Genomic DNA, 21247 nt, shown 5'->3' with positions numbered 1-21247 from the left:
TTCCTGCTGTTTGCTTAGCCTATAGAATATATACAATAAGTAGTAGAGGAAAAACTGTTATGTATACATCACAGTAACTGTGCAATAAATTAAACTTCAAAGTGCTTCACTTTCCTATTTACACCACCATTAAATAGTAACTGACATTTTCTCAGACTAGGAAGAAGTATTTAGTTAGTTAGCTGACAGGGTAAGAGTGCTTGGCAAGTACGCCAGGACATGGGGAGTATTGGGCAGCTCCTCTCTGGGAGAGATTGGGGAGGAAGGAAGTATTGAAGAAGTGTGAGGACATCTTTATAGCATCAGTCAGGGGCTTTGACAGGAATGCTGGCCTAAAAAGGGAGACCAGACCTGGAGGCTTGGAAGACACAGAGAAAGCATATAAAAACTAAGTGATAGCACCTCTTCTTTGGACAGCTGTGTAATGGGCAGGTCAAGCTGCAGTTTGGTCTTGCTTCTGCCATTTCAAATGCAAAGTAAAGCACCAGAGAGCTTAGCAAAGCTGTCAAAGGGTGGGAAGCAAAGCTGTGGGGTTCCTGGAGGCTGGCTTGCTGAGAAAGGAGTTTCATGCCTTTTCTATTTCCTCTACACTGTGAGGCAATTATGAGGCCTGAGGCAATAACTGTTTTAAAAGCCTCTTCTCATTTACAGATTATTTATCTGAGTTGCCCAGTTGTTGGTGCCATCTCAGTTTCCTTGTACTTTTTATCTCACTTACTCAAAAGCCCAGAGCAGGTGCTTGTTTGGGGAGCAGACAAGCTCAAAACCACAGGAGCCACCAAGACCTCCTGTGTTTTCAGAGATAATGCCATGGTCACTGGATAGAGTGACCCTAAGTTGAAGGGACTGAGTCTCACCTTGTTCTGTCAACACTTGAAGGTCTCCCCAGAAGACATTACCCACTGCACTAATGCCCTGTATTGTCAAGGCCTGAGCACTCATACAAGGCACTTTTGCCTTGCCCAAGCCCCAGTGAGGCAGCAGTGGGAATGAGAACTGTGCCAAACAGAAATGGTGCCAGGAGCTGATGGGAAGGGCTGGAGAGGAGAGGGGCAGACAGGACTGTGGAGGAGCAGAAGCAAGTTAGAGCTTTCTCTTGAGCTTGCGGCTGGCTCCACCACCGCCGCTGCGCTCCCGCTTCTCCTTGCGGACACAGAAGTACTTGGTGACCCGTTTGCGGCACTGCTCGCAGCGCACAGCACAGCACCAGTGGAATTTGCAGTTGCAGCTGGACACCATCTCGGCTCTCCTCTCCTCCACTGCCAGCCCACAGTCCCCACACAGCCGCCGGCAGCTCCTCTTCTCCCACTTGCTGAGTGCCTTGCCCCTCTTCAGGCACTCCCTGCCCTCTGTGCCCAGCAGCCCCAGTGTCTTATTCTCTAGGCAGTAGTCAGGAGAGTCTTCCAAATGGACCAGTTCCTTCTTGGAGATGGAACTGAAGGTCTCAGCAATGGCACCCCGACTGGCAGCGCTGTTCCCTGCTCCCTGCAGCAAGTCCACCTTCAGGGCTTTGTGGTACCTCTCTTTGAGGTAAGTGCCCACCTCCCGAAACTCGGGCAACTGCAGCCAGCAGGTCTGGGTGGTGCAGCTCCCTGACACACCATGGCATTTGCAAGTCCGCTTCATGGTCCCTTTCACTGCCTACAGGGTGAACAGAGAGAGGGGTTCAAGAAAAAAACCCTGGACGGGCCATTTCTGTACTGCAATGCATACAGAAACATGGCTCCAGGCCTGTGAAAGAGTTTGGCATCAATTCTCCCTGCACAGTAGTCCTGTAGCTCACAGATTTGCTTTTTCACAGCACTCCCCTCCTTGAACTGGGAGAAAGAGGACTGCAGAAAGTCATTAACAGTAACAGAGAAACTTTGCTACATTAGAGCAGACACCACTGTACTGCTGCCATCCCCCCAAGAAGATGTTTCTTCTGGACATGTATTTTTAGCCACATCAAATTGTGACTCTCTACAGTGAATGATCAGAGACAATCTGGTATGCACTGTCAGCTCTGGAGGGAGAGAGTAGCTCACCTTTCTACCTGCCTCGTTGTTATGCAGGTTCATAGCAGCTCTGGCATCTTGTCCAGTCTCCAGGGCATCCACAAACTGCTTGGAAATAGCTTCCCCAAAGCCCACGTTATCGCTGCAGCCCCCCCACAGCCAGCCTTGTCCCCCTAAGAAAGGAGATGAGATGTCTGCTGTCAAAGAACCAGAAGAGGTTTCAGAAGTGATGGGAGAGAATGGAGGCTGTGGGGCAAATCCAGCCTTTCACAGATTCCCTCCCGCTGAGTTCATGACATTTCTCCTGAGGCCTGGACAGTAAGTGGCTCAGTTAGGCAGCAAAGAGGAATGTCCTGTACAAAAAATGCAGGACCTTCCAGGCTTTCTATGGAGCAAGATTTAGAAGCTGTCAGTTATCATGCATTAGCAGACATGCAATAAGCCTTTGGGTCTCTAATCACCTCTCAAACCCTGACTTCAGCTGATTCAGTGTGACTTGCAGGGACAGAATCTTGCTAACTTGGATTAACAAGCTGGTGGAGGCATCCAGGTCAGAGGCAACATTCCCCTCTGCCTAGAACAGCCCAAGCCTGGCACACGTGCATCAAGGAGGCCCTAGTTTTGGCACGCCCAGAATTCTGAGATGATACTTGGCATCTTCGAAGGGTCTGATTTTCTAGTTACCATCAAGAAACAAGGGAGTCAGTACAGAATGGTGAAATTACACAAAAATATGTGGAAGGTACTTTTCCTAACTGAGTGGGAGCTGAGTGGGACTGGAAAAATATCATGTAGTTTTTCCCTCCCAGAGAAAGATGCCGAATTATTAATGAAGATTTGAAATCTGGAACATTCTGACCCTGAAATGCCACACTGGCACATCTTGGGAGTTGTGGTTTAATGGCCTTGTGCCTCTCTGGAAAGGCCTGGCCCTTGCCTGGACCTTGCCAGGGCATCGTGATCCCCTCTCCCAGGGACAGACAGGAGTGTTTCATGGGAGATGGGTAACTGCAGTGGATGATGCAGTCCACATCAAGAACTGGGACTGATGAAAGTAGGAAGACCTTTCACCAGCTTGGATTCAGTCCAGTGGCTGAATTGAATCATGCTGTTTTGGTCAAGCCCAAAGGTTTCCTGTGCCTTACAAGGTTTTAAGTCCACAATGGAAAGTTTTTTTTATTAAAAACAGATCTATTTGGGGAAAAAGAAATGTGGCATGACTAACTTGATTTTCCAGAGAAGATAGAATTTGATGTGTTGTTGCCCAAAAGTCTTGTTCTGCTAGAGACAGGCATTCCCAGACTTTGGACAGCTAAGCAGTAGTGGCTATTTTCAAAACTATCAGCCAGTAAAGTAAATTACTAAATACTGGACACTCCAGACCAGTGTGTCATAAAGTGACACATACTGACTTGTCTAGTGTGGACAGGGCATGGCTTTTGAAAGATTTTGATCATTTGAAATTTGACCTCTTTCTGTGCAAAACAAAACCCCTAAATGTCAGTGAAAAAGTCAGTTCTGTGAAAGCTGAGTGGAGAGCTGGACTGGTGCAGCCTGGAATTCCCCACCAGGGGTGCTTGGTGGCTGAGGGCCTGGATACCACTGTCATGGTGGAGAGTGTGATGGTTGTGTGCTGCCACAGTGGTTCTCCTGGTTCTGCTCTTGTGTGCCTGCCATGCTAACAAGTGCTAGAGAGGTTTATGAATGCCACCCTGCTTTTCCTCGTGGTCATTCTGCTGTGGGGCCGACCTCATCCTGCAGACCCTGGGAGCCCTGAAGTCCCTGACCTGTGCTGCCATACCAAGATCTGTGCTGCAATACCAAGATCATTTAGGTGCATTGCAACAGATCCACTCTTCTGCACATATGATATAGTTATTCTCTCCAGCAGCTTAAATAGAGTTCTCGATTTGAACCAAGGAAACTGCAAGCCCTTCTACTTTCCTGCTCATTTAGAAAGTTATAGAAAGCATCAAGAGCTTGGCTGGTGTAAACTGGAGGTGGCTCCATTAGCTTCCACAGAGCTACTTTGGTTTAAACCATGGGAAGCTCTGCTCTGAGCATTGTTCCCAGGTGTGGGGACCAGGATGGGGGCGTGTTTCTGCAGGCCTCAGTGGAGGAGAGAAGAGCTTCTCCTGCTGCCTGGGACGAGTGAGGGGCAGCAGCTCATCTCTCCTTACCCAGCTGTCCATTGCGGGAGTCGTCACAGCCACAGTTGTCAAAGTCCCCCAGGCTGCAGTTCCGGGTCAGCGTGTACATGACGCCCGCAGAGCTGATGGCGTGGACAAAGGCTGTTTCTCGGTTTGCTGTCAAGGGGGAATAAAAAGAGAGCAGATATGCAAAAGATTTCATGGCAAGGGCAGCGTTAGAAATTGTTCCTACCATGCAGGAGTCTGCACAGGACATCTGCAGTGGGGGAGTCTTTGTGGGGTGAAGATGCCCTACATGTCAGATTAGCTTCATTTGGGCTTCAACTGCATGAAGGCAGAAGCTCCCAAATATGATCCAGGCTGACTCATGCCATTTGAAAGGGTGTGGATGAGATAGCTCCTGGCTGTCCTTGTGGGAGCTCAAGAATGGTGACACAGCACAGACAGCCGATGTCCCCCATTTCTCACTAACACTCCCAACAGGAAGGGGTCTGCTCCAAGTATCAAAGAGCTCCTTCCCCACAGTCCCCTTGAGCCTTACCTTCTGCTGGAAGGGCTCTGAGCAGTGACCATACCTACCAACCAGGATCAGTCTGGGAATCAGCTGGCTTCACTGAGCCTTTGGCTTTCATTTAATACCAGCAAGGTATAGATCTGAGCAGATAACCTTCACAGGAATGATCTGGGGACCTGCTTGTGGTCTCAGAGTTGGCCTTGTACTGCTCAAGGCCCTGTTTTGAAATCTTTGTTCACCTCTGCCTGGGGCTCTGGTCTCTTGTCTGCTGCCAGTCCCACCAGAGGCCTGAGGCTCTCCTCCACACCCAGGTCCTGCTTTTACAGAGCAAGTATGAGCCCAGCCCAGCATCAAACATAGGTCTAAATGGACAGATATGCACTGAAATATTTCCTGGGACCTGCAAATAGGTAAGGAATAGGATACAGTGGCAATGACCACAGCCCCATGCCCTACAGTGGCCCAGGTCAGGGGTCCTGGATTAGGGTGATTCTGACATCTCGAAGATGTAGGAAGATGTAGGAAGACGTAGGAGCACAGCCACTGATGAACTCTTTCCTGCTCCATTCAGCCTTATCCCTCTGCTTGCTACCCAGCCAGCCTGCACTGGCTCAGCCTCCCTGGGATACCCTGGGATAGCATCTAGGCATGGTGCGTTCAGCAGGCCATGTGCAGGTCAGGGGGGTGCATCCTCGTGTGGAGGCAATTGAGTGAGGGTCGGTCCTGTGCCAGCTGCGGTTCAGCAGGTCCATGGGTAAGGCTGGCATTGCAAGGAGGCCTTGGAGCTAGATTCCAGTGTATCTGGGAGCTGATGGGTGAAGGGGTCTCCTGGGGAGATCCCTCTGGGGGATTCCTGGGAGAGGCACTTCCCAGGTGGGAATGGGGAAGAAAAGAGAGGAGGGGGCGATGGGCTCTAACCTGTAGCAAGGGGGTCCCAGTAGTGGTATCCAATGCTTTCCTTACCACTGCGCAGCCCACCGTGGCTGGAGAGCTGCAGCGCCCTCTCCGGGCAGTTCCAGCGGTCCCAGGCGAACTGGAACTTGCACTCCTCGATGCCGCTCTGCGCCCCAGCTGCCACACTGCTGGAGTAGATGAGATAGGCCTAGGAGCAGAGCTGGGGGTCAGCACAGGGACGATGCGTATTTTCACCTGAAAGTAACCTGCATGCCATCTTACAAAGACAAGACATACAGAGCTCAGAAGGTGTCCCAGGCTTGGCATCCCAGGGAAGCTCACCACCAGCAGCAGCAAACCAATTTCCTGCTGTGCTGAGTCAGAGCCTGAGCCACCTGGGGGAGCAAGCTGAGCTCTTGGCTCTTAGCCACATTAGGAAATGTACCAGCCAGCCTCTGCCGTGGGGAACCCCTTATCTCTCCACCATGAGAGGAAACAGAGCTTTCCGCTCAGATCAGGGAACTCCAGGCCAGCAGGTGCCTCAACGTGCCTTGTTCTTTACTACAGCCCATGGGGGAGAGCTAGTGCTTTGGGGCAAAGCAGCTAGTTGGGCCTGGAGGTGTTCCTGGGGAATAGCCAGAACAAAATCTGGGCAAATTTTACAGCTGGTCCTGGCTAAGAAAAAAACAACTCTGAAAAAGGAACACAAGGATGTGAGGAGTCAAAAATATGGAACAGAGTCCTGACAATTCTAGTTGTGCTCCTTGAGGATGAATGTTTTACAGGGGCTACAGAAAATACTTTCTGGCTGGATCAGTGTGGGCCCTGATGCCAACCTGATCCTCAGGAAGTGATAGATATCAGGTGAGAGCCTTGGCTGGTGTCAATAGACAAAGCTCCAGAATCTGGCCCCAACCAGCTTAAAAGAGCCCCCCAGGTCAGCATTGCTCAGGGCTCGTGCAGCCCAAGGAGCTCACAAGTTGCAGCTCACAGCAAATCTTTCCTGGCCTTTCTCTGCCTTTTTGCTGGAAATCTGGGGGTGAGGGGAGCTCTGGCCAAGGCTGGGTGAAGAGGAGTGGGAAGGAGGAGCGCCCCCCTCTCTCTCTCCCCTTCCTTCCCTGGGTTTAGTGGAATCAGGGACAGAGATCAAAGGGATTTCTCTTACCTTGGGGCCCGTCATCAGGAAATTATTCACTGACCTGGAAGATAGAGACAGTGTCAGCAGGGAGGGGGTGATGGCGGAGCAGCCTGGGGAATGCCAAGCATCCCAGGGCTCTCCTATCACTCCCCCACAGTCTGCCTGTCTCCTGGCTGCAGGCACCTCTGGTCTCTCCCCCACGTCCCCTTGCTGCTCCCTAAGGGACAGGGCAGTGCCGTCCCCTTCCCCCCACCCTGCTCCCCTCAGTCAGGCTGTACTGGGCTGCAGTTTCTTCACTGCTCCCTCCTTTTGCTTTCCTCTGCTCAGCTACCGTTTGTACCAATCCACCCATTGTTTACCTTTCCTGTTCCCCTAGCCTTGCTTTTTTACCTCACTTGACTAAAGGTAAGTCAAGGTGGCATTTCCCCCAGCACCAGGAGTGGGACCATGCTGAGGGAGGAAGGGCATCACACCGCTGCTCCTTTGCAATGTGTGTCCAGATGCATTTCTCCACATCACAGTCCCTTGTTTTCCTGTGGTGCCATGTCGAACTGCCCACACTCTCCTCTTGGTCAGGTTATGGTGATGGCTGAGCACAAATACACATGTCCTTCCCATCCTCCTGGACACCGTGTAAGGGACCCTGGGGGTTTGGGGTGGGTGGGAGGTCCTAGACAAAATTAAGCTTTCTGGTCTTTCTACTGAAGGTGTGGAGGGATCACCTCCAAGGGTCAGGCAGTGTGGGTTGCCTCCAACACTATCCCTATGGCCTTGCAGAACTGATGCTGTCTGGTCTGAGTCTTTCTCCAGTAAGAAAGACTGTTTTTGTGCAAATGGTCAGTCAGCATTAGGACTCCATACGGTGCAATGACCACCTGCAAAATCTGGAGAATGGCTGGGTGAATCCTGCTTAGCTGCGTCAGAAAGGACTGACCCTTTGAAAAAGCCCAAGAGCCCACTCCAAATATCCCAGTCAGAAATGAAGTATGAAAAGAGAGAGTCTCCTAAAAATACCTAATTCCACTCTTTCCATGTTTGTAAAATAACACTCATCACTATTTCTGGTGAGTCTGTGGAGCATTTTCCCTGCTGGAACCCAGCACTTCAGAGAAATGCATGAGTGCTGTTATCACCCAGAGAGGACACTGAGGCCAGAGAGGTGGAGTGAGTGGATTGAGACCTTGCAGTGAGTGAGGGATTGGGAAAATGACAGAGCATGCACTGATAGAAACTTGGCTCTTCAGCTTCTTCTCAAGATTATGTTCTACTTCAAATGAGCCACAAGTATTCCCTCGTAAGGGAGAGAAAGATACTGTCTTTTTGTGCCACAAATCCAGCACAGACACTGTGGGGGCGTCCCAGGGTGGGCTCAAGCACAGGCAGAAGCAGGCACTGCTGTCCAAAACTGAGGGTCAAAGTGCAGCCCTGCCATAGACACGGACAGGACTGGTGCCCAGACATCAGACATGTGAGAGATTGAGAAAGGATGCTGTCCTGCCCTGGAAAACCACTTGTGCAGTTAGCAAGCCTCCTTCACCTCCAGTACAACTGCACCCACAGAGATTCTTTCCAAAGGCCACCACAAAAGGATGTCTCATTACTTTAGCTTGGACAAAATCACAAGAAACCTGATCTTTGCTGTTACAGTTTAGAAAGAGTTAGGAGAATGAATTTGCAACATTTCTTTCTGGCAAGTCTAGCTTTCTTTTGTTTTGTTTTCGGTTTTGTGGGGTTTTTGGTGAAAATGTGTTTATATTGATGAAGCTTGCTTTGGGAAGGATTCCCCTGGGTCAAAACAGGAGTGGGCTGTGCCAGAGCACTGCAAGAACAGGAGATTCTTTCCCTTTGTTCCAGGCTTGGGATTCAGACCCGGCTGTGCTCCAGCCCCCATGGGTACTTTAGCATGAAGTCGAAGGTTGTTTTGCAGAGGAATTTTCCTTTGGAAGCTGCTTCTGCATTGTACAGCTAATTAAATATTTCCTGGGACTTGGAGAGACGGCATCTGTAGCCGAGTGATTAGAGCATCGGGTGACCTGAATCACACAGGGCCATGAACCTGGGGCTAATCAGACTGTGTAAGCTCCATGGGTCCCCATCCTAACGCAACTGGGTAGCAGCATGAACAAGTCATTTTTCCATCTGGTTTCCCTTCTGTCCATTGCCTTGACCTTAAGTGCTTTGCTATGGGGACCACACTCAGGATAGTGTCAGTGTGAATCTGAGCCCCTAGTAGCAGCTGTGACAAAACTCTGGTAAAATGCTCCTGCATAGGCAAGAGCTAGAAAATTGAAAGTCCTTTCTTATCTTGCTTTTGTCACCAAAACAAGAGATATATCCCATCTGCATTGCTTCCCATGTGGGTAGGAAAACCCAGATTCACAGTGTATAGGAGGGATTTGCCTCAAACCCTTGGATTAGGAAGGAACATCTGAGAAGTTGCAAAGACAGCTTTAGGAGGAGGATGGTAATCCACAACATTAGAGTTTACAGCAAACCAGCCTGTTAGCAGGAGTCAATTGACATGACTGCATTGAAGCAGAGGATCTGTTCCTTCCAGGATAAACTTCAAGGTTCACAAAAAGGCCAAGTTCAGGATATGCCAATTCTCCATCTGCAGCTGAGCAAATTATACAGTAGCAATTTCCCAGCAGGATATTCTAAGCAGTTTATAAAGTCAGAGAGACAGAAGGTATTTTCCTTGAGCTCTCAGACCAACAGGCAGGCATGCTGCTGGCTGGCTTTGTAGGACTTGGACAAGTAAAGGATTCACAAAGTTTCAAGTGTTTGGTGCACTTGACACCCCCACATTTAACTCTTGCAACTTCAGGGGGGTTCAGGAGAAGGGGAGATGGAACTGTCATGTGGCTGGAGGCTGGCTGAAATTTTTCCTACTTGTGTTGAGAGGGAAGGAAAGATAATAATAGAGACAAAAATCTGTGTGCTTTGTCTTTGCTCTTAAAATTTAGCTAAGAAAAATGCATCTCCATTCTGTATAGTCTCTAGTAAGGGCAGAGAGCAATTAAGCCACTACTTACACAGATGTAGTACACTAGTGACAGTGTCTCTAGAATCATCTCTGTGCTGCAAATAGGAATCACTATCAAAATCTCTCTTCATTATTTTCTATGTAGTGTGATTTTTTAAAAGAAATTATGTATTTCTACTACATTTTCATTCCATTGTAAAGGAAAACAGAATGTAATACTAAACTAACGAAATAGTTGCATTCATAGCTGGTGTTAACCAGCCCAATTTCTATGACTTTGGTGATTTTTTTGTATCACGCACATGAAAAGAGACACCTGAAGTAATTGCTCTTGTCTGAGAAAGCTCAGGGGGTTTTTAGCTGTGTAAACCCCTTTCCCTCTACCTTCAAACTCCAGGACAGCATTACATGGACTGAAGTGGAGCAGGCTCAAGCAGGTAGAGGGAAGAGACCCCCGAGTTCCTCTGCCCCCTCCCCAGGCTGTGCAGGGCCCTGGCCAGGGCACACTGCTTCTCTCAGCACAACTCTGTGTCTCCAGGTAAAAAGTAAATCTAGGGCAAGATATTTTCATTGGATTCAATATTAGAAAATTATCTCAAGGCTAGTGAATATCTTCAGCAGGAGTTTTTCTGTCAGTTTTATTGAATCTGAAAGCAAAGAACCCTGCCAAGCAGCTGTTCCATTATATTTTACTCATATCAAATACTAATGAGCCTCCGATAATTCTCAGTTACAACTTTAACCAATAACATCACACTCCTCAGTTTAATATGCCCTAAGAGCATTACCTAATCTCTTATTACAGTATTTTTCTGATACCTTACCGCGCACTCAGGTTACTGTGCTGCTGGTTCTGCTATTTAGAAAATGATAAAGCTGGATTTACATCTTCACTATCATTATTGTAAACAGAGAAAATGGATAGAATTTCCCTTTGGATCTGAGTTTTGTTCTCAATATGAGCTCCCTGAGGTTATTAGAAAATCAGGGAGGCTGGAAACCAAAGGCAGCCCCATAGCTGAAGTGTGAAGAATACATTTAAAAGCGAACTACTGAGTTAGAGATCGTTATATTATTCCCACAAGAGAGGAGACTTGGCGGCACCTCAATAACATTTGGCACTTTACTTCTTTTTTCTTCATTTTTCTCTGTTTTGTTATATTTATTTTGAGGATTTTTGTTCCTAAATGCAACCCTGACATTTTGATCACCTACAAATAAAACACTGGTTGAATGGTCTGTTAAATGGTAAAATCTAATCCACACCAAAGAAGGGAAATGGCCACACACACACACACACACACATATATATATATAAACTTTTTTGTTATTCTATATTGCTCCCCCCCATGCTCCCACCTAATTCTTGTGATTAAATCACAGGAAAAAAATAACATGTTGTGTTTTAAGCCGTTGGATCAGATAGAGAAAACCAGCACAAATTTCAAGCAGAATTATTTTATGATTCCCACAAATTTGTCTTTTTTCTCCTTGAGAATTAAGAGGGAGTGTCTGCAAAATGATAATTTCAAATAAAGGCTGCAATTTTCCTTCCTCGGTGTAACTCATGACCTATGAGCTACATGCAGAGAGAAGTGGGGTTGTCTTGATCTATAAACTTTTCTCTTAGATAAAAACTGCTGAGAGACAGGGAATTTAAACATCCAGCTTTGGACTGAAAATATCCTGGATTTCCATATTTAGCTCTACTTTGTGTGCTGAAATTTCTCTCCTTTGAACTGTTTCTATAAAATGCTGGGGGTTTTTCTTTTAACGTATTCTAAACCTTTTTTATGGAGGAAAGCAAGACACGTACAGAGGAAGCGCAGAAAAATAACAATAAAATCAGCATGAGCTCTTGCCTAGCCTTTCTGTAGAGCATACGTATTCCTCTTGTTCCTGAAGGGAGGTTTATCTTGAGTTTGTGGCTTTATAGTATTTAGCCATATACAAATTGTTGCATATTCTTTTAATGAAGGGAGTAGAAAATCTCTGAAAGAACATGAATTTCACTTCCAGACTAACAGGAATGAGTTCCCATTTACTCTTTAGTTTCTTTTTTTGTAATTTTGACTTCTCCATCTATGGTAATAACCCTAGAGATCTGCTATGGGGAAGGCAGGAGATTTTAGTAATTGAATGGTAAAAGACTTTCCTTGCCGTTAGAGATAAGTCTGTAACCCACTGAGCAGATTCCCCAGGGCATCATAGCAACTGAGAAAAAAGTTTGAGTACTCAGTAAAAATCACATAGGAAAAATACCTGCAGAGATGATTTCCCTTTGGGAATGGGACTGATCTATCCCACAAGGAATGATACAAGATTTGATGCAAGCATAATCTCTTTCTGTTTATCCTTAAAGAACTTTTTGGGAAATAAATATAACACTGCCCTCAGGACAAAGCAAGAGGTCCACGGGCGATGGCCAGAGATTTGTGCACAGCAGAACTGGTCTGATGGGACTCAGGTGGTTGGAAACCGATCTGTAGCAATCACCATAGCAAAAGCTTCTCCCCAGGAAATCCTAAAACATTAATTTCAGCCATGTAATTCTGACCCTGTGTGTGCTGAGGAGCTTGGCTCTCGGGCTGCTCATCCAGAGTGACACTCCTGTGGATTTAACTCACCCCTGCGGGCTCTGAGCTCTTAATAACGGACTGTCTTTGGGGAGCGTGAGAGAAACCCCACTTGATTTAATTAAGACAAGAGACAAGCTGACTGGGAGCCTTCGGAAAAACAGACGTCTCTGGCTCTTCCCTTGGGTTATCTTCCCACTTGAAAGTGAGGGGCTAGGTCTCAGCATCCACTCTCCTCTATTTTACCCCAGCTTACAATCTGGCCCCTATTTATTTTTGGGAGGCACAGGGAAAAAGGGGGACTTTCATAGATCTAACCTCTCTGCCAATGAGTGTGTAGGGAGTTGGTTAAATATCTGATTCTGTTAAAGACAGAACTGAGCTAAGTGAGAAAGAGGAGACATTTAGGAAGGTTGAGAGGAATTTCTTTAGGGTATCTGGGAAGAACACCTGCCTGTGGCACAGATTGAGATGCTCTTGATACTCACCAGGCATAGCAGGACTGGAAGAAGGGAGTGAGGAAGAAGATGCCCAAATAAGGGTCCATGTGAAATATAAAATCCAAATAAAGAGGGAGAAAGGAGATCCTAAAAAACCCCCCAAACTTGGGTACCACTACCACCAGAGAAAAGAAAAAAAAGAAAAAAAGAAAAAAAAAAAAAGAAACACAACTAATTTAGGGAAGGGATGGAGTTATTTTCCACCCGGCAGTCCTGGTGTGATGAAGAGGCGGATGCCTCCTGAATCCCACCTTCTGCAAAGGATAACCAATCCTAAAGTAAGAGCTAAAGGGGGCTGGTGAAATGGAGACGCAGAACTTCCTAAGAAGAGATTATCTACTTAATTAAAGATTTTTTTTTTTCCCTTAAGTCCTTCAGCCAATCAGGACTCAAGTGCCAGAGAGAGATTGAACTGATGAAAAGAACACCCCAGGTTCCTCGAAGACAAATGCATCACGAAAGGGATAAGAGGGAGGGAAAAGGGGGGGAAAAGAAAAAAAGAAAGAAAAAAAAGGAGAGAGAGAGGGATAAAAAAAGAGACAGCAAATCCCTTAAAGTAATCACTAGATTCAATCTCCACCAGCACTGCCCTGGTTCACTATTCCCGGCAAAGGCAACTGGAAGGGCTGCTTTTGAAGTGTCCTCTCCTCCTCCTGCCTTGGAGACACTGCTGAGCTGGGGTGCACTGGTGCTCTGGGGTGGAGGGATTGGGTTCAGGCTGTCTGCATCTGCTGCTTATGTCACAGATATGTGATCATTGTCTCTGCCTCAGTCTCCCCCAGAAGTTTAAGGATGATCAGGGCCAGTTCCTACCTCCATCTGCTTCTCCTTCATCATGGTGACCTGCTCTTTCTTCCCACCTCCTGTTTGCATCAGGCCATCCTCACCCCAGGAGAAAGGCCTCTGACTAAACCTTCCTATTCCCCCTTAATTTTTTGCTTTTGGCATTTCCTATAAAGTCCATGGGAGGGAGTCTTTGGTTTGGAAGGGTTAGCAGTCTCTTAGTGAGGGCTTATCCCAGGCCAACAGCTGCTGAAGCTACCTAGAGATGCCTCCAGCCTGTGGCAGCTGGCCACATGGGACATCCCCGTTACTGTCACAGCATCCACCACAGATACTCTGACTGGCCCTAAATCAACATTAGCAGTTTTATCACCATAGCCAAAGGAAGATCTTCTCCACGCTATACAATTGAATTTTGTGCTGTGAACATGATCAGCCAAAACATGGGCTGAGATGAGTCAAACTCATTTCACCCAGGGCACAGCTACCAAGCAGAAGTGCTGGACCCAGGCAGCATTTGAAGAGGACTGAGGCCGTGTGGCTGAGCCATCAGGCAGGGCTGGTAGGAGGTTGAGCTTTGCTTGGGGACACTTCAGGTGGGTGAACGTCCCTCCTGGGTTGCACAGTCTCAGGAAAGGAAAGCTGCCCGGCAGGGATTTGCTCTCCAGTAGATTTTGGTCATCTCACACGGAGCCCAGCTATGCTCAAGGCAGGGAGCCCTGGCCAGGCACAGTACATACTACACTGCTGGCAAAACACTACCTTTACCCAGAGTGCTACCTGTCCAGCCAGGGCACCCCCTCACCCCAAGGATGGCTGGGCAGTTTGTGGGCACCTAGAGAAGAAAATGCAGGTGGCAGTAGTTTATCCCAGGGCCAGCTGTGCCCCCAGCTGTGTCCTATTACAGCAAGACCAATGGTATTTGCATTCATTAAAGCTCCAGGTCCTGGAGCCCTGAGCATTTTAAAAACTAAAGGGTTGTGTATGCTGAGAAAAAGCTTGAGAAATTGTCTAGTGGAAGATAAAACCCCAAAAACCGAAAAGTGAGGGAAATGAGCCCTTCATCTATTCTTAAATTATTTTTAAGAATACTATTTTTAATTATTCATTATATTGAAACAAAATTTCAATGTTGTGATGCTTAGCACAGTTTAATGGTTTAGGTGGTCTAATTGAAGTAGTGGAGGTAGCTGTGCTCCCCCTCCCAGGCTGTCCTGGACTTGGTGTAGAGAGCAGCTGCCGAGGCTGACGCTGCCTCAGGGGAGCTGAGGCAAGGGGCTCAGTCCCTCTGGGACAGCACTGCTGAGATGCAGGGGATGCCACCATCCTGCATCTGGCATCTATTTCTGGTGGTAGAAAGGGGAAGAATTTTCAGTTGTTTCCTGTGAGTCTCTGACTGTCTGTTTCAGAATTCTTGAGCTGGAGTTTTCACATTTCTCAGGTCCGGCCGCAACTGCATTTTGAAATCATGCAACACTTCAGACATTTCTTGACCAATTGGAAAGGAAGGACACCATTGGGTTCACTGGGGTGACCTGTTTTGGTTACTGTGAGACAAATTAAGTAAGAAGATTACAAAAAGTAGGAAAACATTAATAGTAGGTGGATCCAAAATAAACAGATGCAATTAATTGTTTTTATTAACTGTTGCAAGAGGCACCCAGGCCTTTCTCCAAGCTTACAGAAGCACCAGCAGCTTTGGAAACATCAGCCTCCTCTGCCAGCATCTAATTCCAATTAAATGCAATACTTACTTTCCTGGAAACAAACATGTTTTTCAAACCAAAAAAGTCAAAGTCTGAAACAAAACTATCCCAAATGTGTTGCACAGTATTTAATTACAGTTCTCAACAGCTATTTGAAAGATTCTATGAAGCACTATCTAAAGAAATGGGATGAAAAATTATTTTATAGTGTTCCTCAAATTTTGTTATTGTTACTGACAAAAGCTCTGTAAATTTACTAAATGGATGCAGAGAGAAGTAAAACCCATTTTTTGGCCAGAACTGGTACTTTACCCCACTTGACCCACTGGTCAATACAGACCTCTTCTGACCTTTGCACTGAGTACTGTAATGTGTTTGACTGTGTTCATCTCCCAAAATGGCAGGCAGGGCTTGAGGACAACAGCAGATAGAGAACCTGCCACCATCTGCAGTAATTGCTTCCAGTTTATTAAAAAAGAAACAAACAAAACAAAAACAAACAAAAAAACCTCAAACAAAACAAAATTTTAATATAATGTGTCTAAGTTTAATTTCCAGAGTACAGAGAAAATGTGAACTATCCTAAAAGAACTTGTACAAGTAATCACAAAAGTCAGAGAAAAAGTGAAAAATAAGGCCTTTAACAGTCCTGCTACCTTCCACCCCAGTACTAATGCAACTGATGGATATGAAAAAAAGAAGCTAAGAAGTGGGGGTAATAATTCCAAGTCTGGCTCACATATCTCAAAAGTTTCTTGGTGTCAATGAAAAGTGCCCAAAGGACAGATTTGTTAAAACAAAATGGCCATTAAAAAGGTCAAGAAAGAATTCAACATTTCTTCTGTTAAAAAGATATGTAAAAGGTATGAGATCAAAATAAAAGGAAGCTAATCTTATCTAGGCAACACACAGAATTCAAACCTGAAAGGGCTGAAATACTCTCAAGGAAGGTCCAGCATCCAGTGCAGTAAGTGAATTTCAATTGCTTTGACTGTAGCTTTGCCTTTTGGACCAACTAAATACATCTTCAATAGTGTCTAAAGTGTGTCAAAACATCCACCAGCACCCCAAGAAGGTGTACATGTTGTTCACAGTTCTGTACTGAACATGCCCTGTGCTATTCTTCTTCCGTCAAGTGGCTTCAGAAACAAAGCCAAATAAAGGCTGGGGAAATGCAATAGCTTTCATGAGATCAACTGACACGCAGTGGAAGCAAACATGGAATTTTTATCATTTTGGCTCTAAAAAGGCAGGAAAGGTACTGGTGTGCCCAGAAGCCTCTCTGTTTATTTTTGTGTTTGGGTGTATCAGTCTGAGGTAGTGCCATTAAAGACAGTATTGACACACCAGAATATGCCAACAGTGGTGTGACTTCTTTGCTGTAAGCTTGATTTTGTAACTTAGCACTGTTCCCCCATGCTGTTCCCTGCACAGATGACGCACACAGAGCAGCCTCCTGTGAGATCTGCTTGTGCTTTACCAGTATTGAGAGTATCCTCACATTCGTAGGTCCTCTGTAAGGTTCATGCAGGGACAGCTCAGTGGATCCTTGTCCACTGCAGTGAACTGTGGGATGGGACACATCCATCACACATCATAGGAAGTAACTTGACCTGAGGAAGCAGACCTGAGGAACCCAAGAAAAATCTACTTGGGAGCTGCTTAAACTCCCAAGGTCCACTGTTGCACCAGAGACATACATTTTCTTTCCCTTTCAGGCTCTCAGTGCTCCCTTCAGTATTATTATTATTGGTAATATTTGTAAACAAAACTACATTTCAAACTGTAAGAATGAAGCATTAAAAAGACTGCCCAGTGACATGTTTCAAACTTCTTTAGCTGAAACTGTTCACAAGCTCTGCAAGAGCCCTAAAAGCTCCAGCTAACTTACAACTGGATCTCCTTCACCCAAGTCAGTTTGTTCGGCTCTAGTTCAGAAAGACTGACTAGTTTGGAGTCCTTTTTGTGAGGCTGGCAGGAGGAGGTTTAGCTGAGGCATTTGTCTAACCCTGTGATTGTTTTCATCTCTGATTTGCTATGCAGTCTAATGACCGTGCAGCGGCATAAGCAGCTCTGGGTTACCCTGTAATTTGTCCCTCTGACGAGCCAGCCTGCCGTGTCAAAGCCGGCAGATGGTGCTCCCAGCTTGGCCTGTGGCTGGGCTGTGGCTCAGCACTCCTGTGGAAGTACATCCCCGGATTGCAGGGGTGCAGGGAAATGCTGCTGTGCTAGACATGGCCATGTCCAGCACAGACAACAGGCTCTGCACAAGATCCAAGCTTAAAACTTCTCCTTTCCTCCTCCCTGTTTCTCCAGACCAAGTCTCTTGAGGCCTCAGAGTAGGCAAAGTCCAAAGATGATTCTGACTGGTTGTGTCACGGCAGTGATGTGGAACTGCTCATGGCTCTGCCCACAGCTGGAGGTCAGCTGGGCCAAGGTGCAGCCGTCACCCATGTGCTGCAGCACGCTTCCCACAGCCAGCCACTGTGGCAGCCGATGAGACTCCTACCAGCACCTGGCCTTAGCTCAGGCATGAGCAGATGCTCACCAGCTCTCAGCAGGAAGGTGGATGTAAGGCTGTCAGCAGTATGCACAGATCTGTATCCACACTTTCTCTCTGGTGTGCCCCTTAACAGGTTCTAGGACAAACCCCAAGGTCAGGGACCAGCAAATATGGCTCAGCTCTTTGCCCTACAATAGCAATGAAAACTGTACTGGGGCAAGTCCAGTGAGGTCCTTCCTCTTTGCCCACAGCTGACTATCATGACTGACCTTCTGCATTTATCCAGAATGAGTCAGACCTGTAAAATCATGAGACCAGCTTGAAAACAATACACAGTATGAGCTATTTGTGTCCAAGTCTTTAGGGTACTCTTGGGGCTTGTTTCCTCTGGAAATGGCAGAGCTGGGAACATGCTGTTCTCTTGTGAGAAAGGCAAGCTGAGAGTCCTGGGCTCCAGGCAAATCAGACTTTCCAATGAACACCCAACGTCAAAAGGCTTGCCAGAAATTATGGGGGTAGTGAGACTGAGCAGGCATATAGGCCCTCTCTGTGTTGACCAAAACTTGCTGAGTGTGGGTCCTGGCTGTTTGCCTGAGAGATCTCACACGTTCAGTGTTTGTACATTAAAATACTGGATCCTTTTTGCTCTTTCCTTGGCTGAGAACTCCTCTTGGCCTTGCATGTAATACTTGTTGCTGCTCTTCACCTTGGGAGTGGCTGCATTTTAGAGGTGAACATGAGATCAGCCCATGGGGTGCGGTGGCTCCCAGTGAGCTGTAAGGAAAGCTGAATCATTTCCCCATAAAATCCAGGGTGCAGGATCTGGCTCCAGCTCCAGCGTTCCCCAGTGTCATCTGCATTGACTAGGACTATTTCTTTTGTCAGAATAGTCAGCCAGTCCCAATAAATGGTGGTGATGATGATGAGTTTGGAGGCTGAATCAGGCAGCCAAGATGAAGAAACAACTCCAAGATGGTCAGGATAAACTGGCACCACAAAATCTATCATCAATCCTTTGCAAATATCATTGCTGACAGAGTCACTCTCGGGCTTTCTGTCACAGTCTTAAACATGAAGCACTTTTAATGATGGTTGTTGGAAAAATGTTATGGACTGTTGTTGGACAACCAAGACCCCTTTTAATAGTGTCCCAAGAAAGAGGCATAAATAATAAAGCATCATTTTTGTTTGCCTGTTTGGAACAAGCCCCTTGGCTTTCATACTGCCAGCCTGGACAAGGTTTCACCACTGATGTGGGCCACCACAAAGAGTACTTTATTTAAGCACAACACTCTCTGAAGGAGATGTTTCTTTTTCCCATCTAAGATGAACCAGATATTTTAGTTAAATGTTAAGAGCATGGTCTGTGTCTAATCAATATTTTCCCTGAGCCCTACAAACCAGAGATGCAGAGAGTGAAAGAAAGAGAATTGTGGCTAGAAATAATGAGCTTTTTTGAGTGCCACTGTTGAATCACAGGTAGGAAAGATGGCTTTGTGCTGTCATGTACTGCTGAGGGGAGTCAATACACGGTGACAAACTTTTGGCTGGTTGTATTCATTTGTCACAACCGACAGCAGTCAAGCCTACTTTGTGTAAATCTTTTACAAAGTAATTCTTATGTCACCTCCATCACTGCAGCATCCCAGGACATGGACTACTGCAACCTCTCAGTATACTTATGAAGTGTCAGCTGTTGACTAGAGGCTGGTAACTGAGGCATGACGTAGATAATGACTTGTCCAGACTCAGGCAGCCAAATGCTGTCTCATATGGTACATCTGAGCTGAAAGCAAACCAGGATATAGCCTGCTAATAGTGAGAAGAAGAGGGAGCTGAGGGTGCCCATACAACAAATAACTGCTCAGAAGGAGGGTACCCCGTAGCAGAAGATGCAAGAACATCCTGACTTCTGGCTAGAAGTTACTGTGAGCTGAGACCCCAGTACGCTGGGATGGCACTGCCTCTGGGGTACAAGAGGATCCTTTATAAATTCAGCTCTTCCCAAACACTGGCATTTATATGGGGACCTGTATCTGGTGTCAGAATGAAAATCAACAGCAAAGTTTGCACTCATTTCACATTAATATATGCAAAGTAGGAGTGAGCCCTACTTTGTAGAGGACAAAACATTCCTTGCCGTGAGAGAAGGCAGCAAAAACCCCCAACCGCCACATTAGGAGAAACTATTTATATAGTTTCTTTATACAAATGTTCACATTTATCCATCACAGGGTGGTATTTTTTTTAGAATAATGTACTTTACATACCTTTATCCTTACCCACTGCCACTGTGAAAGACGAGCTAAGTCCCAGACTTCATGTTGTCAAATTGCAGTACCTGTTTGGAAACAGAGTCCAGCCTTTCCTCACCTCAGTTTTCAGAAATATGGCAACATAATTCAGACTCCATGCTATCAGGGTGACCGAAGGGGAATCTGTTATTCAGACACATTGTGCCTGCAGTTCCCTGTCCGACTCCAGGGTGGCGATGCTGCCTCAGCTCTTACTCCAGCTAACAATGCACACTGTGTACTCCGAAGGAATTTTTTTATTAGCACCACAGGGTGTGATGAAAGATGATTGCACATGGCAGGAGTCATTCTTACAACCACGGTCCGCCTGGTTTTGCTACATCTGAAGCCTTGCATGTAGCTGCTGGAGCAGCCCTTACCTGCCCATGGATTGTAACCAGAGGAAGAACAGAACGTCCTAAGAAATTACATGTGTCTTGCTTCTGGGATGATTTTTATTATGTGTATTTACAGATGGTGTCAGTTATTGGTAGGTGGTTATGCTAAGAGGAGATAACAGATCCCACCCAGGACACAGGCTCTTCTAATTCCAGCTCAGCCTTTGATCATGGATAAATTATTCTTCTTTCACATGCGTCAGTGTCTCTCTCCATTCAAATGTCTACTTAGACTGTAAGCTTTTGGAGATAGTGGATTTCTCATAGCGTGAAGATACAGAATGTAGTACTGGTACTGTACAGCACCCAGAACAATGGAGATCTTGATTCTGATGCAGCCTTCACTCATCATCTTAATAGAAGCATCAAAGTCTATATGTGAAACAATTTCTCTGAACAATCTTTTGGCCATACTGACTCCAGATCAGACACATGATAAGAAGTGACAGAGGAAGCTTTGTGCATGTAAAACCATTTTATGTCTTTGAAATGACTGAAGATGTAACTTTTGCAGTCCGAGTGGAGGTGAGTGCCCTCCAAGTGACAGCACTGCACCTCAGACACAATGTGTGTGCCATATGCATTGCCTGCTAGAAGCTTTCTTCTGAGTAGGGAAAAGAAATTAATTACAAGTTCTGGATCCCAAAGGGCAATTCTGTACCAATTGTGGTGGCTCTCTGCAGGGAGCAACTCCTTAGAGATCTGAACTAATACTGCACTGGCACCAGAGAAGAAATTGGCAGTACCTCTGTTACAAGGGGATGCTATACATCTGAAGAGGGAGCAAAAACACAGGTTTGAGGAGACT

The 21247-nt window shown here is 46.3% G+C and overlaps 1 protein-coding gene across 1 annotated transcript; it reads right to left on the bottom strand.

Moving 5' to 3' along the window:
• Window positions 1-1070: 1070 nt before the first annotated feature.
• Window positions 1071-12869, bottom strand: WNT8B (Wnt family member 8B). Its single transcript, XM_066190624.1, has 6 exons — window positions 12744-12869; window positions 6721-6754; window positions 5625-5763; window positions 4178-4303; window positions 2028-2170; window positions 1071-1641 (listed from the first exon to the last, which is right to left on the bottom strand). The coding sequence occupies exons 1-6, from the start codon at window positions 12800-12802 to the stop codon at window positions 1084-1086; spliced, it is 1059 nt and encodes a 352-aa protein (XP_066046721.1). The 5' UTR covers window positions 12803-12869; the 3' UTR covers window positions 1071-1083.
• Between the last annotated feature and the right edge of the window lie 8378 nt (window positions 12870-21247).

This window comes from Chamaea fasciata, unplaced genomic scaffold (assembly GCF_029207755.1).
Source record: "Chamaea fasciata isolate MVZ Bird 193981 ecotype frontalis unplaced genomic scaffold, bChaFas1.0.hap1 SCAF_9, whole genome shotgun sequence".
NCBI lineage: Eukaryota > Metazoa > Chordata > Aves > Passeriformes > Sylviidae > Chamaea > Chamaea fasciata.
This window is presented reverse-complemented; position numbering and strand designations above follow the sequence as displayed.

Bases quoted from the DNA above. Each gene is read 5' to 3' on its own strand.
- WNT8B (XM_066190624.1), bottom strand. From the start codon at position 12,802: ATGGACCCTTATTTGGGCATCTTCTTCCTCACTCCCTTCTTCCAGTCC. The intron at 5,764-6,720 runs GTAAGAGAAATC...CTCTGCTCCTAG, and splicing joins TCCTGATGACGGGCCCCAAG to GCCTATCTCATCTACTCCAG. The intron at 2,171-4,177 runs GTAAGGAGAGAT...CTCCTTTCTTAG, and splicing joins CTCCCGCAATGGACAGCTGG to GGGGACAAGGCTGGCTGTGG.